Consider the following 13,904-nt stretch of genomic DNA (forward strand, 5'->3'; position numbering starts at 1 on the left):
TTTTTTCCAGGTACAAGTAAAGTTCCATTGCAGACGATCGCCATTGCTTTTTGCTGACATTTATCCAGAACACCCAAAATGCGCAACTATTGGCTTTAACCAGATTTTATTGGAAAAGATGTAAAGTTAACCATGCTCCTGTCATTCTTTATATATAAACACATTACTACAAGCCTCTTGTGTGAACTTCTCTGATGCTAGTAGAAACCAGAGCTAGAAATGTCAATTAAACCTTTATCGGATTAATCCTTGATCTACGTTACTGATGGATTGTGAAGAGGTTTGGATACAATGAAATTGTATTGCAAGAACATAGATTTGGTATTTGCACTAACATTTCTTAAAAGTCTGAGCTTTATTGTTCAACAAGATGATATTTTGAAGAAAACAAAACCTGAATGGTGCACTACTGCAATTGATTCCAGAATGTCAACATGAGGTTGGAGGCTTTTACCCATGTATACGGCCTTTTACTGCACACTACACTTTCTAATATCAATCCAAATTATCATAGTTCATTGCTATTCCATTATACATGTATAAATCCATGTTACACAAATAAGTGCCTTATCTCAGGACAGTTGATTTGAACAAAATCCTGCAATTAATGTGTATTCATAGGAACACTTAAGAATTCTTTTTGTATTTTTTTTAATTCTAGGATGTCTTGAAGTTGAAGAAACTTAAAATAGTTTCTTATTTTTCTCTAATTGTGAGACACATTTTGAACCTGTCTGTTAGCTCGGGAAACTTTTTGACAGTTTTGCTTAGCTATTTGTTTTTTTTTGCCGCTTTTACTAACAGAATTAAATAACATAACTGTTCTGTTCAGTTAGGAACATGATTAGAACTATGACATTCTTTGGGACCACACCAAGGAAAACAATTTTTCTGACTTCTCAATGTTGAGAAGTTCAGATTACTTTCTTGCACATATTGATACTCTTGGGTATTGTGTGAAGACCTGGCTATCTTGTCTTGATAAATCCCTAGAGATATAGGACACTCACATTGTATAACACACTAAATTATTTCTGTATTAGTCTTTCCAGATAGCTATGAGATAAGAATTTTGGACAAAAACATAGGCTGTACAGCACTGCCACATTCTGCCATCAATATGGCTGTGCAGTCCCTATTTAAGCACGGTATATGAATGGAGGTCTGTGTCAACAGAAAAACAGATTGAGCACTATTAACTTCCAGTCAATCTATCAAGCCAAATGGAATGAAGTAGCAACCTGCTTCCTTTCAGAGAGTTGAACAAGTATTTGGGATCAATTCTGTCACTTCCCCATGTCAGACCAAGTTAAGAGTATTAGGTTCTGCATCCTCCAATTTGCTGCTAAGCTTTGTATCACTTGAGTTGCTACATGTACAATCCTTTGTTGAAACTACAACCAGGGACTAATTGACTTGTCATCTCAATTCATCACGACACTATATTCAACTGTCATTCTTGAAATTACTAATATATGTGCAAAGTCTTGATAGTATGATGAGGGCTGCAAAAGTTATAACTGGACAATAAAATTGCACTACGTATTAACCTTAAGGATTATTTTAAATTTAAAAAATGGTTAGTTTTAAATATAATTTGCCAAATTGGTATTTTTCATTTAAAAAATATCCATGTTGTTGAACTGTTACTGATGGAAGGTAACTACAGGATAATGGAAACTTTTATATTCCTGTCAGTCCATGACAATGGGGCTGTAGTGGTATTATAAAACACCCCTATGGTATAAATCTTTGGGTGCTGGCTCATATTAGAATGCTTTGTACTTTTATTTCTTGTATAGTACAATGCAGGCAGGAATTTCTTAATTTCTCTTCTGTAATTCAAATCAAGTGGCTGTTAATAAACAAAACATGATGAAATTTGCTTCTTTCAAAATCATATGACTGATAAATGATTTAAATATTTATATGGTTATATATTGTACAAAATGAACTGTATGTATAAATGAGAAACTGATTTATGCATTATTAAACACGTACCCCTAAACATTTTGGCATTCATAGTTTTAAATAGGTTAAAGGAAGACTTTATGGTATGATGCTTATCTCTTCACGTATTTCTTGTGGATTCTTGATCTAACTTTTCACAATTGTGATTTCTGCCCATTCAATTGCATACAGCTTTAAAGCCAGGAAGTTTGCTGCCCAGTCTGACTTTGCAAAAAAACTGCTGCCAGGCCAATTTCTTAGGCTTTATCATCTTCAGTGGCTTCATTAATGGGGATGATTGTTGATGCTATTCAGTTCCATTCACAACTTCCCATAAAAGAAGCCGTCTGTTCCCAGGTAGCAAAAGCTAAACAACACTGAGGCTTGGGTTGGTTAAGTGATAAGTTACATTAAAAGCACACTGTCTAGGCCATTTCCACCAAGAGAGAATCAAACTATCCCTCAATCGTCAATGTACTATTATTGCTGAATTCCTCTGCTAATGTTTTGGGGTTACCATTGTAGTTACAAGGTCAGAGCAAAGGCTGGGAATTATCTGGTGCATAACTCACCTGACTTCTAAAGGCTGTCCATGTCTACAAAGCACAAGTCAGAAGTGTAATTGAATCTTCCCCACATATCTATGTGTGTTGCTTTATCACCCAGGATAAAGAAGCCCACTTGATTGCACAATGGCCAAAGGCAAGATGGATAAAAGCAGCTTCTCTGACAGTACCTCCCAAACCAGTGATCTCTACCAATTAGAACAAGGCCAGCAAGCACATCCTACAAATTCCCAAATCACCCACCGTTCTAAGTTGGAAACGTATTGCTGTTCCTTCAGTTAACACCATTAAAATCCTGGCGGTCCCTTCGTAACAGCAATATGGATTCGTACAATATGGATTGCAACTCACCACCACCTCTAAGCAGTAAATGCCAGGCTTGTTAGGCACATCTCACAAATAAAAGAAACAAATCAATCTGTTTTTGTCTTTTGGTGCTAATTAAAATTGGCAAGAGATTGAGGCACTTCTATTTCTTTAGTGGTTTTGTATCCCATTAGAATCTATGCTTCAACTTATTCCTTAATGACACCCAGGCTTCTAAACAAGCTGCCACTAGTAACTTATCTTGCATCCAAAATCTCAAGCATATTCCCCTATATAATAATACAGTAAATATTTAAAGGCATGAACTGATCTGTTATACCCACATGGAATTTGTCGTGGCCAAGTCGTGCTCAACTAATGAGTTTAAGGAAAACAGTGTATAAACCAAAGGAATTATGTATTTTAATACTTTCAAGTTATGACAAATAAAGTTACAAAAATTTAAGATGAAGTATTTAAATTTACATCTTTAAGGGGACAGGTAATGATAACTTGATTTTTTTGAGTGGGGAGACTGGTGACAGACAACATTTCAGAGTACTTTTCCAATTATAATTGTACTGAACCAAGAGAAATGAAGCTCTGACATCAGATGAGAGAGAAAATGTTAATCAGGTGAAATACAGAAGATTAGAGCAGACATTGGTTGTTCAAGTGGCCAGTACCTGAAAATAAGTATTACAATTAGAAAAAACCAAAATAGAGTGAAGCAACAGATCTTTAAGAATGTAGGTACAAGAGATTGATAAATTGAATCATCTCTTATTTGGTCATGGTATACAAGGCAAGACAATGAATTTATTTCTAGCTATTGGTTAGATTTAGCAATGTTATTTTTTGTTATAATTTTACTGCAACAGTTTATAAACCAAACTTTGGAAAACAAAATTTCAAAGTCTTTGGCATCACAGCACATCAGTAAGTTGCTGAGTACCCAAGCTCTTTTACTTTTTGTTTAAATCAAGCAGAAAAGTTAAAACCAGCGATCCATTTTACAAAATAATTACAAAAATTAATTGGCTCAAGGATTAAACAGTTTATATACTAGGAGGCAAAAATGTCATTTTCTTGCTCTGGGGGTTCAACTATTTGTAAACACTGATCTGCGAATTCCACAAAAATTGGTTCCAGCATGACTGTCTTCATGATGCTTTCTTTATCCTCTGCCTTGTCTACTGTTAATAGCAACTGTTTAAGGTGAGGGTTGCAAAGTAGATTCTTCAACTCCTTGGATTCTGCTATGGGAACAAATGAAATGAACTGACATCATAATATCAAATTCAACACTGAAAACTTTAATGCCTTAAGCCCATTACCTTCCACCCACCTTGGACCTACTCCCAAATTCTAGGGAACATGGTCAGCAGTTAGTATCTGTATTTCAGAGGCACTTGCCCTGGTTCCATGAGGGGGAAAACATCAATACTGGTAGGGACTAAATTAAAAAGCAGAACCACAAAGCTAATCTCTGGATAACTACCTGAGCCATGAACAAATTGGCACAGGACAAATAAGTGGGTCAAAGATTGGTATGGGAGAAATGGGTTTGATTCATTGGTACCAGTACTGGGGAAAGTGGTAGCTGTACTGATGGGATGGTTTTCACCTGAACCATGCTGGATCAGATGTTTTGGCAGTAGACGGTTTTTAAAGCAAATGGAGTGGAGGGGATCAAGACAGATAGATGGTAAAAATGGACATGGCAATAGTACAGGATCATGGCATAGGTAATGTGGCAGGAAGGGAAAGCATAAACTTAAAAGTACACTAGCAAATCAGGCCAGAGTTTGCAAAAATAATAAAAGACAGAGCTACAGGCTCTGCATCTGTATGACTATATTGTTCATAACAAAACAGATGAACTATTAGCTCAAGTAGAAATAAATATGTATAACCCGATTGCCATTACAGAGACACGGCTGCAAGCTGACCAAGGTTGGCAGCTGAATGTTCAAGTGTATTTGACATTTCAGAAGGGCAGGAAACCTAGAAAAAGTGATGGGATAGCTCTTTATCAAGGCATGAGTCCAACTGTTTTTTGTTCTGCATACCCAACAGTCTCAGTTTCTCTAGCGGGACCCGATCAGATTCTTCTTCATCATCATCAAAGATATCATCTGTGGAGTGGTGGCCTGTTAACAATTTAAAAAAGTTTTCAACACAATTTATTGTAAACAAACCACTGGTTCTGTCAAAGTAAAACTCATTATTGATCTTTTAAAGGCACCCAATAAGAACATAAGAACATAAGAACATAAGAACATAAGAACATAAGAACATAAGAACATAAGAACATAGGAGCAGGAGTAGGCCATCTGGCCCTTCGAGCCTGCCCCGCCATTCAATAAGATCATGGCTGATCTGTCGTGGCTCAGTTCCACTTTCCCGCCCTCTCCCCATAACCCTTAATCCCCTCTCTTATCAAAAACCCATCAACCCGCTTCTTAAAAATATTTAGCGAGGCAGCCTCCACCACTTCAACGGGCAGAGAATTCCAGAGATTCACCACCCTTTGAGTGAAGAAGTTCCTCCTCAACTCCGTTCTGAACCGCCCCCCCTTTATCTTGAGGCTGTGCCCCCTAGTCCTACTGTCTTTTTTGAGCGGGAAGAGTCTTTCCACCTCTATCCTATCCATCCCATTCATCATCTTATACGTCTCAATGAGATCTCCCCTCATTCTTCTAAACTCTAACGAGTACAAGCCTAGTTTATTCAGCCTCTCCTCATAGCTCAACCCCCTCAACTCCGGTATCAGCCTAGTAAACCTCCTCTGCACTCCCTCCAAGGCCAAAATATCCTTGCGCAGGTGCGGCGCCCAAAACTGCACACAGTACTCCAGCTGCGGCCTCACCAATGCCCTATACAGCTGCAGCAAGACCTCCCTACTTTTATATTCAATCCCCCTCGCTATGAAGGCCAGCATCCCATTCGCCTTCCTGACCACCTGCTGCACCTGCAGGCTGGGTTTTTGCGACTCATGCACAAGGACCCCGAGGTCCCTCTGCACCGTCGCCTGCTGCAGTTTTTCGCCCCGTAAGTAATAGTCCTTCCTACCATTCTTCCTACCAAAGTGGACCACCTCACACTTGCCAACATTAAATTCCATTTGCCATTTCCTGGCCCATTCGCCCAGCCTATCTAGATCCTTCTGCAGACTCTCCACACCCTCCACACAATTTGCCTTTCCCCCAATCTTGGTGTCATCAGCAAATTTCGACACCCTACACTCGGTTCCCTCCTCCAGATCATCTATATAAATGGTAAATAGCTGAGGCCCCAGCACCGACCCCTGGGGCACCCCACTAGTCACCATCCGCCAATCCGAATAGCACCCATTGACCCCCACTCTCTGCCTCCTATTTGACAACCAATCCTCTATCCACGCTAACACCCTACCCCCAACTCCATGTCCTCTGACCTTCTGCAGTAACCTCTTGTGAGGTACCTTATCAAACGCCTTCTGAAAATCCAGAAAGACCACATCCACCGGCTCTCCTCTATCCACCGCCCTAGACACATCCTCATAGAACTCCAGTAAATTTGTCAGACACGACTTCCCTTTAATGAAACCGTGTTGCGTCTGCCCTATCAAGCAATTCCCTTCAAGATGCCTCGCAATTTCCTCCTTAATGACGGATTCTAACATTTTACCTACCACAGACGTTAAACTAACCGGCCTGTAATTCCCCGCCTTTTGCCTGGCACCCTTCTTAAACAACGGCGTAACATTAGCCGTTTTCCAATCCTCCGGCACTTCCCCGGAATCCAGCGACGTCTGGAAAATAACCACCAAGGCATCCACTATCACCTCCGCCATTTCTTTCAGAACCCTCGGATGCATTCCATCCGGTCCTGGGGACTTGTCCACAATCAGCCCCTCCAGTCTGTCGCGCACCACCTCTCTAGTAACAGTAATGTCATTAAGACCCTCCAGTCCTACCACCTTTCCATCGCTAACACCCGGCAAATTATTCACGTCCTCCTCCGTGAAGACAGAAACAAAAAAGTTATTCAAGACCTTAGCCATATCCCCATCCCCTACCACTAGGTCCCCTTTCTCATCCGCTAAGGGACCAACGTTCACCCTAGCCAGCCTCTTCCTTTTTATATATTTATAAAAACTCTTGCTATCCTTTTTTATATTAAGCGCTAGCCCAGCTTCATAGCTTCTTCTACCCTCCTTTATCAACTTTTTTGTCAATCTTTGTTGACATTTAAACCTTTCCCAATCCTCTTCTCGCCCACTGCTCTTAGCTACTCTAAATTCCTCCGCTTTTAATTTAACACTTTCCTTCACCTCCTTCGTTATCCACGGCTTATTACCTCTCTTCCTACTGTCCTTTTTAACCATCGGAATAAATTTCTGCTGAGCACCAAGAAAGATCTCCTTAAAGATCCTCCACTGCTCCTCAGCAGACCTACCTTCCAACGCGCTCCCCCAGTCCACATTCGCCAATTCTTCTCTCATCCTACCATACTCCCCTCTATTCAAACAAAGGACACGTGTCCGGGAACCCACTTTCTCCTCCTCCATCTGCAACAGAAACTCCACCATACAATGATCACTCTCTCCAAGAGGATCCTTCACCTCAAGGTCCCTAATTCTACCCGCCTCATTACATAGCACCAGATCCAAGATAGCTCGCTCCCTCGTCGGCTCCAACACACACTGTTCCAGGAAACTATCCCGGCAGCATTCCAAGAACTCCTCCTCGAGCCCACCTCGTCCAACATGGGTCGACCAATCAATATGCAGATTGAAATCCCCCATAACTACTGCCGTCCCATTCCTGCACGCCGCACTTATTTGCGCGTTAACAGCCCGCCCCACCTCCAGATCATTATTCGGGGGCCTATAGACGACACCCACCAGCGTCTTCCTCCCTTTGCTGTTCCTAATCTCCACCCACAACGATTCCACTTTCTGCTCTTTGGCTCCGATATCATCCCTTGCTACCACCTTGATGCTGTCCTTAATCAGCAGAGCTACGCCACCCCCTCTTTCCTCCTGCCTATCCTTCCTAAACACTTGATAGCCCTGTACATTCATCTCCCAGTCCCTGTCACCTTGCAGCCACGTCTCTGTAATGGCCACCAGATCGTATCCATTTGTGTCGATCTGCGCCACCAGCTCATCCACTTTATTCCGAATGCTTCGTGCATTCAGATAAAGCGCTTTCATCCCAGCCTTCACCTGGACCCTATTTGCCGTAATGCCACCACTTGGGACATCCTCAGCCTCTTCCCTTACCTGTACCCTATCCTTAACTGTAGACCTCCTAACATCACCTACCCTCGCACCCTCCCCCCCCCTAATTAGTTTAAAGCCCTGTCTACAGTCCTCTTTACTCGATTCGCCAGCACTCTGGTCCCAGCACGATTCAGACCAACCCCATCCCGCCCGAACAAGTCCCACCTACCCCAATACTGGTGCCAATGCCCCATAAATTCGATCCCATTCCTCCCACACCAATCTCTGAGCCACCCATTCACTTCCTTTATCCTGTCAACCCTACGCCCGTCTGCACTCGGTTCAGGCAGTAGCCCAGAGAAGACCACCTTGTCGGTTCTACTTTTTAATTCCATTCCCAGCTTCTCATACTCCCTCCCCAGATCCTCAGTCCGCACTTTGCCTACGTCGCTGGCACCCACATGTACCACCACAACTGGGTTCTCACCCTCCCACTCCAGATTCCTCTGCAGCCCAGCTGCGACATCCTGTACCCGAGCACCAGGCAGACAACACACCCTTCTGTGCACTTTGTCATTGTGACAAAGGACAGTGTCAATACCCTTCACCCCACTATCTCCAATCACTACTACGTTCCTTTTCCCCTTCTCTTTGCCTATGTCCTGCTGCATCACTGTACCGTGTGCAGTTTGCTCACCAACCTCACCTGCCTCGTCCTCTTCCAGACTGGAAGCAAGAACCTCAAACCTGTTATGCAGATTAAGAGGCTGAGGCCCCCGCTCCTCACCCCACTTCCTCCTCCCAGCAGCCCCCTTTTGTTCCTGACCCTTAGATTTAGACAGTCTAGGGGGGGTGGATGTCACTTGCACCCCATTGACAATGACACCCTCTCTCCCCCTGATGAGCCTCAGTGTCTGTAGCTCAGAGGCCAGCTCATCCACCTTGAGCTGGAGCTCCTCCAGCAACCTGCACTTACTGCAGACATGGTCTCTGGGAAGGACCCTGGGGTCCACCAGTTCCCACATCATACAGGAACCGCACATCACATGCCCCTCCATTATTCAATATAATTTGTTTTGGGAAAAAATGTTTTCCTTGTTTTTTGCTGTAGTAGTTTTGAAAAAAAATTTTTTTTTTCCTTGTTCTTTCCACCTGGCCTTTTTACCTTCAAGCCCTTTTTGATATTAAGCCCTAATAGCTCACTCTGCTTCCCTCTCACTCCGCTGCCCGCTCCGACGCTGCCCGCTATCTACACCAGGCCTCCTTTTAAACTTGGCACTGATTTAAAGCTGATGGGCCACAACTGCCTGATAATCACTCCCTCACAATTCTTAAAGCAGTAAATACAATAAGTAAATGCTTTAAACAGTTCTACAAAGAACAAAGTGCTTTAAACTTATTTTAAACAGGTTTTTAACAGGTAAAGTCTTAGCTTTCTCTCTGATGCTCCTTCCTCGTCTGCTCCAGCAAACAATGTAAGGCTTCACCGTGTGGACACTTGATAATTAAAGCTGATGGGCCACAACTGCCTGATAATCACTCCCTCACAATTAAGTGATTAGTATCTCTATAGAAATAGATTTAAAACTTCAGATGCTCAAAATCAAACTCAAAACATAGGAAATACTGCAAAGCACTCCACATTAAATGAGAACTGGATGCATGTGTACAGTACATGAGTTGAAACTTTAATCCATTCCTTCACATGCTTCCCATGTTAATTTGTATCCCTCCCTCTCCTGACCACTCAGTGGTACTTCTGCATTTCCATCCAGCCCTGTTCTCGATTTTATACTTAGCAGCAGAGCATTGCATAGTTTGGGAGCCGAGCAAAAAAAAAAGTACATTCCAGTATCAGAATAATGAAAGCTGAAGAGGTTATATTTGCACTAGCTGATAACAAAAGTAATGTTATGCATTGGCTGCATTTTGTAAGTGCCATACATTTGCATTCGCTTGATGTGACTACAGTAAAACTCATTCATCGGAACCCATGTTTGTGCCCACACAAAACTGGGAGTCCAAAACAGTTTGCAAGCTTTTTGTAGCGTCTGAACTCAAAGACAACGATAGCCCTGTAGATAATTCTCCTTGAGCAATCGTAGTAAACGTTATACCTTACCGTTGCCATTTTGCTGTATTTCCTTCAAAGGTGGATAATGTTCTGAAATTGTTGAAACGGAATCAGTCTCCTGTGGTTTACAATCATCTAGTAAAACACAGCAATGATTGTAGTTATTTTACAGAAAGTTCACACAAAGAAGTTTACAAAAAAATCAGTGAAGTACACAGACTGGTCAGAAACTACAAGATTCCATACTACACAACTATAGCTTTAATTTAGACAGTGGAAATGCCAAGCTTTCATTCTCACTAGTGCAGGTGGGAAATTGGGTGGTATATCCAAAGGCAGATTTTAATTTGGCCTTGCAATTCACTGCCCATGGAAATTGCAAGCCCTACCTCACAAATGAAGGGAGATATGATACCTGTTTAAGATCAGAACAAAGTGAGACAAAGAATGTCAAAAGATTAAAGGATGAAAGGTGAAAGAAAGCTTTCCATCCACTACCTTGTTTTAAAATACAGGCAACGGGTAACAGTTACCCTGGCACCTGCATTTCTGAAATTCCAAGCTCAACCTGTAGACCTCCAATCCAAAAGTTATTGCACATCATTCCTCCAACAAAGGAAAATTAATTTTGAGCGTTACAATCTACTCTTAAAACACAACATGGGTTTAAAGTTTCCTTTTGGAAATCTGGATACTTCTCTACAACCAATCAAGTAATTTCAGCCAGAGTGAAACAAGCAGAACTGTTATTCATGTTCAACAATTTTAACGCGCCACTAAAAACTATCCGTACCTTGGTGTTTCTTGTAACATCCTACTGAGCAACTGAAAATAAACAAAACCAGAATTATAATTAAGTTAACCAAATACTTAAAATGTTACTAACAGTATCATCAATGTACACTTTAAAAATTTAGCTAATGGGTACATTTCCAGTGCACTGTTCTTCATTTTAAAAAATGAGACAAGACACAAGGCTTGCATGGTAACCTTTTGATTGAGCAGCCACATAACTTAGCAGGAACATTCGATACCACCTGACGGGGTCTCAAAATTCAAGGGTATGGGATTAAAGGGACAGTGACAGTCACCATTTTCAGAAGGGGGGGGGTAGGCGAACAGAGGGGGAAAGGGAGGAAGGACTGGAAGATGAGATGCTGTTCCTCCAGTTTGCGTTGAGTTTCACTAAAACACTGCAGCAAGCCAAGGGCATGGGAGCAGGATCATGTGTTAAAATGACAAGCAACCAGAAGGTCAGCGTCCTGATTGCACACAGACAGAAGGTGCTCAGCAAAGCGGTCACTGGTCTATGCTTGGTTTCTCCAATATAGAGGAGACCACATTGGGAGTAGCAAATGCAATACACTAAATTGAAAGAGGTGCAAGTGAAACGTGCCTTAATCTGGAATGAATGTTTTGGACCTTGGATGGTAAGCATGGAAGAGATAAAGAGAGAAGTGTTACACCTTCTGTGATTACATGAGAAGATGCCATGAACGATGGGAGAAGTGTTGAGTGTAGTGGAGGAGTGGACTCGGTTATCCCGGAGGGAACGGTCTCTGTGTAATGCTGACAGAGGCATTGATGGGAAGATTGTTTTGTGGTGGCATCACGCTGGAATGGCAAAAACAGCAGAGGATTATGCTTTGCATGCAGAGGCTGGTGGGGTGAAATGTGAGATCAAGGGGGACTCTAACCTTGCTCTGAGAGGGAGGGGTGAGGACCATGACGTGGGAGGTGGACTGCACGCTGTTGAAGGCCCTGTCAACAACCGTAGATGGGAATCCACGGTTGAGGAAAAAGGAGCACATATGAGAAGCACCACTTTGGAAAGTGGCATCATCAGAACGAATGCAATGGAGGCTGAGAGAAAGGGGTGGAGTCCTTACAGGACGTAGGGTGTGAAAAGCTGTAGTCCAGTTAGCTATAGGAGTCAGTGGGCTTGCAATGGATATTGGTAGATAGTCTATTGCCAGAAATGGAAACAGAAAGGACAAGAAAGGGAAAGGAAGCGTTTGAGATGGACCAGGTGGAGGCAATGGAGGAATGGAAACTGGATACAAAGTTGATGAACTTTAATAGATCTGGACAACAGTATGAGGTGGCACGAAAATAGTCATCGACACATCAGTGACCTGGGTCTCCTCCCACAAAGATAGCTGAGGGGTGACTAGATAGAGGTGTAGAAAATTATGAGAGGCAGGGATAGAGTGGACAGGATAATATTGTTTCCCTTGGTGGAGAATTCTAGAACCAGGGGACATAGATTCAAGATAAGTGGCAGTAGGTGTAGAGGGGATGTGAGGAAGAAATTTTTTTATGGAAAGGGTGGTGGGTGTCAAGAATTCACTGCTTGAATTGGTGGTGGAGGCCAAGACCCAAAACTCTTCTGCACCTTAGGTGCTGTAAGCTATAGGCCAGGTGCAGGAAGGTAGAATTAGAACAAGCACCTGAGTGTCCTCAGACTGACAGGGGCAAGATAGACCAAATGGGCACCAGCGGCTCATACTAAAGGCCCACATTCGATCAATACATGTTGATTACTTGGACTTGGGTATGCAGTGCATAAAGTCAGATCATACAAAACGCATATGGGGTGGCACAGCAGTTAATGCTGCTGCTTCAGTGCCAGGGATCCAGGTTCAATTCCCAGCTTGGATCACTTTTTGTGTGGAGCTTGCATATTCTCCCTGTGTCTGCATGTCCAGGTGCTCAGGTCTCAGATGTGCTGGTTAGCTACAGTGGCCACACTAAGTTCTCCCTCGGTGTACCCAAACAGGCAAAGTATGGCAACTAGGGGATTTTCACAGCAGCTTCATTGCAGCGTTAATGTAAAACTTACTTGTGACAATAATGAATTTCAATTTAATTATTCAACAGGGAGGAGAATAGCAACAGACTTCAGCAGGTCATAAAGAGCCATGCGAGTGAACCAGGACAAACTTTATAAGTATAGAAGGTTCAATTAACCATAGACACCACAGATGGAGGGTCATTAGCAACACGTACCAAAGGATCTTCACAAAAAAGGTGCATAATTTATAATGATTTGTCTGAAAGGGTGCTGGGAACAGACTCATTAGAAACTTTCCAAAGGGGAGTGATGAATATTTACTCCAGCTGCAGAATGTGCTCCGAGTAACTGGACTCAACCCAGCGCTGGGCTCAGAGTGAGCCACTGACTGAGACCTAGGTCAGTAACTCAGCTATTTTAACCGGGAGGGTCTCACCGCGGAGCCAGGCCCCGGCCAGAGCAGCCCCACTCCTCCTCCCGTGGCCGGGCAGCCACGGCCCAGGCCAGGCGGGCGGGCGGGTTGGAAGCGGGGCCTGGTTACCAGGCCTGAGCTCCCGGCTCTGTGAACAGCGGGGGAGCCGCGAGCCTGAGCTGGACCGGTGCGGCCGCGGACTCGCGTTGTAACCGACTGGGGCCGGGTTGTACTCACTAGCGCAGCTCACAGCGCGGACACCGGTATTTAGGAGGCTGCTCCCCACACACGCGGCAGATCTTCATCCTGTCTGAGAGCGGCTCCTGGACCAGAGACTCAGACTGGGCCCGCCCATAGTTCCGCCCTATCACTCCCGGCTCCGCCCATAATCCCCGTCCCTTATATCGCGGTCCCGCCCATAGCCCCACCCTGTCCCTCTCTCCCCGCCCATTTCCCCGCCCCTCACCTCCCTGTCCCGCCCATAGCTCCGCCCTATCACTCCAGGCCCCCGCCCATATCCCCGCCCCATCACTCCCGGCCCCGCCCATAACCTCGCCCCACGCCTCCCGGCTCCGCCCATATCCGTCCTT

The 13,904-nt window shown here is 43.6% G+C and overlaps 2 protein-coding genes across 4 annotated transcripts in view; one reads left to right on the forward strand and one right to left on the reverse strand.

Moving 5' to 3' along the window:
- The window catches only part of myo19 (myosin XIX), a 44,764-nt gene extending 41,932 nt beyond the window's left edge, over positions 1–2,832 (forward strand). The window contains exon 23 of one of the 2 annotated variants that reach the window (XM_080210944.1): positions 11–2,832. In XM_080210944.1, the coding sequence (XP_080067070.1) occupies positions 11–124 (114 nt within the window). In that variant the 3' untranslated portion in view covers positions 125–2,832. The remainder of the gene's footprint in view (positions 1–10) is intronic. The other variant, XM_080210943.1, reaches the window with a different exon arrangement.
- An 841-nt stretch (positions 2,833–3,673) lies between these two features.
- On the reverse strand, positions 3,674–13,671 carry znhit3 (zinc finger, HIT-type containing 3). Of its 2 annotated transcripts, none has more exons than XM_080210949.1 (5): positions 13,552–13,671; positions 10,902–10,933; positions 10,157–10,243; positions 4,895–4,975; positions 3,674–4,078 (listed from the first exon to the last, which is right to left on the reverse strand). In XM_080210949.1, the coding sequence occupies exons 1-5, from the start codon at positions 13,617–13,619 to the stop codon at positions 3,888–3,890; spliced, it is 459 nt and encodes a 152-aa protein (XP_080067075.1). In that variant the 5' UTR covers positions 13,620–13,671; the 3' UTR covers positions 3,674–3,887. The 2 variants fall into 2 exon arrangements, with proteins under 2 accessions (XP_080067075.1, XP_080067072.1); XM_080210946.1 differs by having other exon boundaries at positions 3,674–4,081.
- Positions 13,672–13,904: the final 233 nt, after the last annotated feature.

The sequence above is a fragment of the Carcharhinus amblyrhynchos genome, chromosome 23 (assembly GCF_965287045.1).
Source record: "Carcharhinus amblyrhynchos chromosome 23, sCarAmb.v2.hapA, whole genome shotgun sequence".
In the NCBI taxonomy this organism is placed as follows: domain Eukaryota; kingdom Metazoa; phylum Chordata; class Chondrichthyes; order Carcharhiniformes; family Carcharhinidae; genus Carcharhinus; species Carcharhinus amblyrhynchos.

Bases quoted from the DNA above. Each gene is read 5' to 3' on its own strand.
- znhit3 (XM_080210946.1), bottom strand. From the start codon at position 13,619: ATGAAGATCTGCCGCGTGTGTGGGGAGCAGCCTCCTAAATACCGGTGT. The intron at 10,244-10,901 runs GTACGGATAGTT...GTGTTTTACTAG, and splicing joins ATGTTACAAGAAACACCAAG to ATGATTGTAAACCACAGGAG. The intron at 4,976-10,156 runs GTAAGGTATAAC...AATTGTTAACAG, and splicing joins AATACAGCAAAATGGCAACG to GCCACCACTCCACAGATGAT.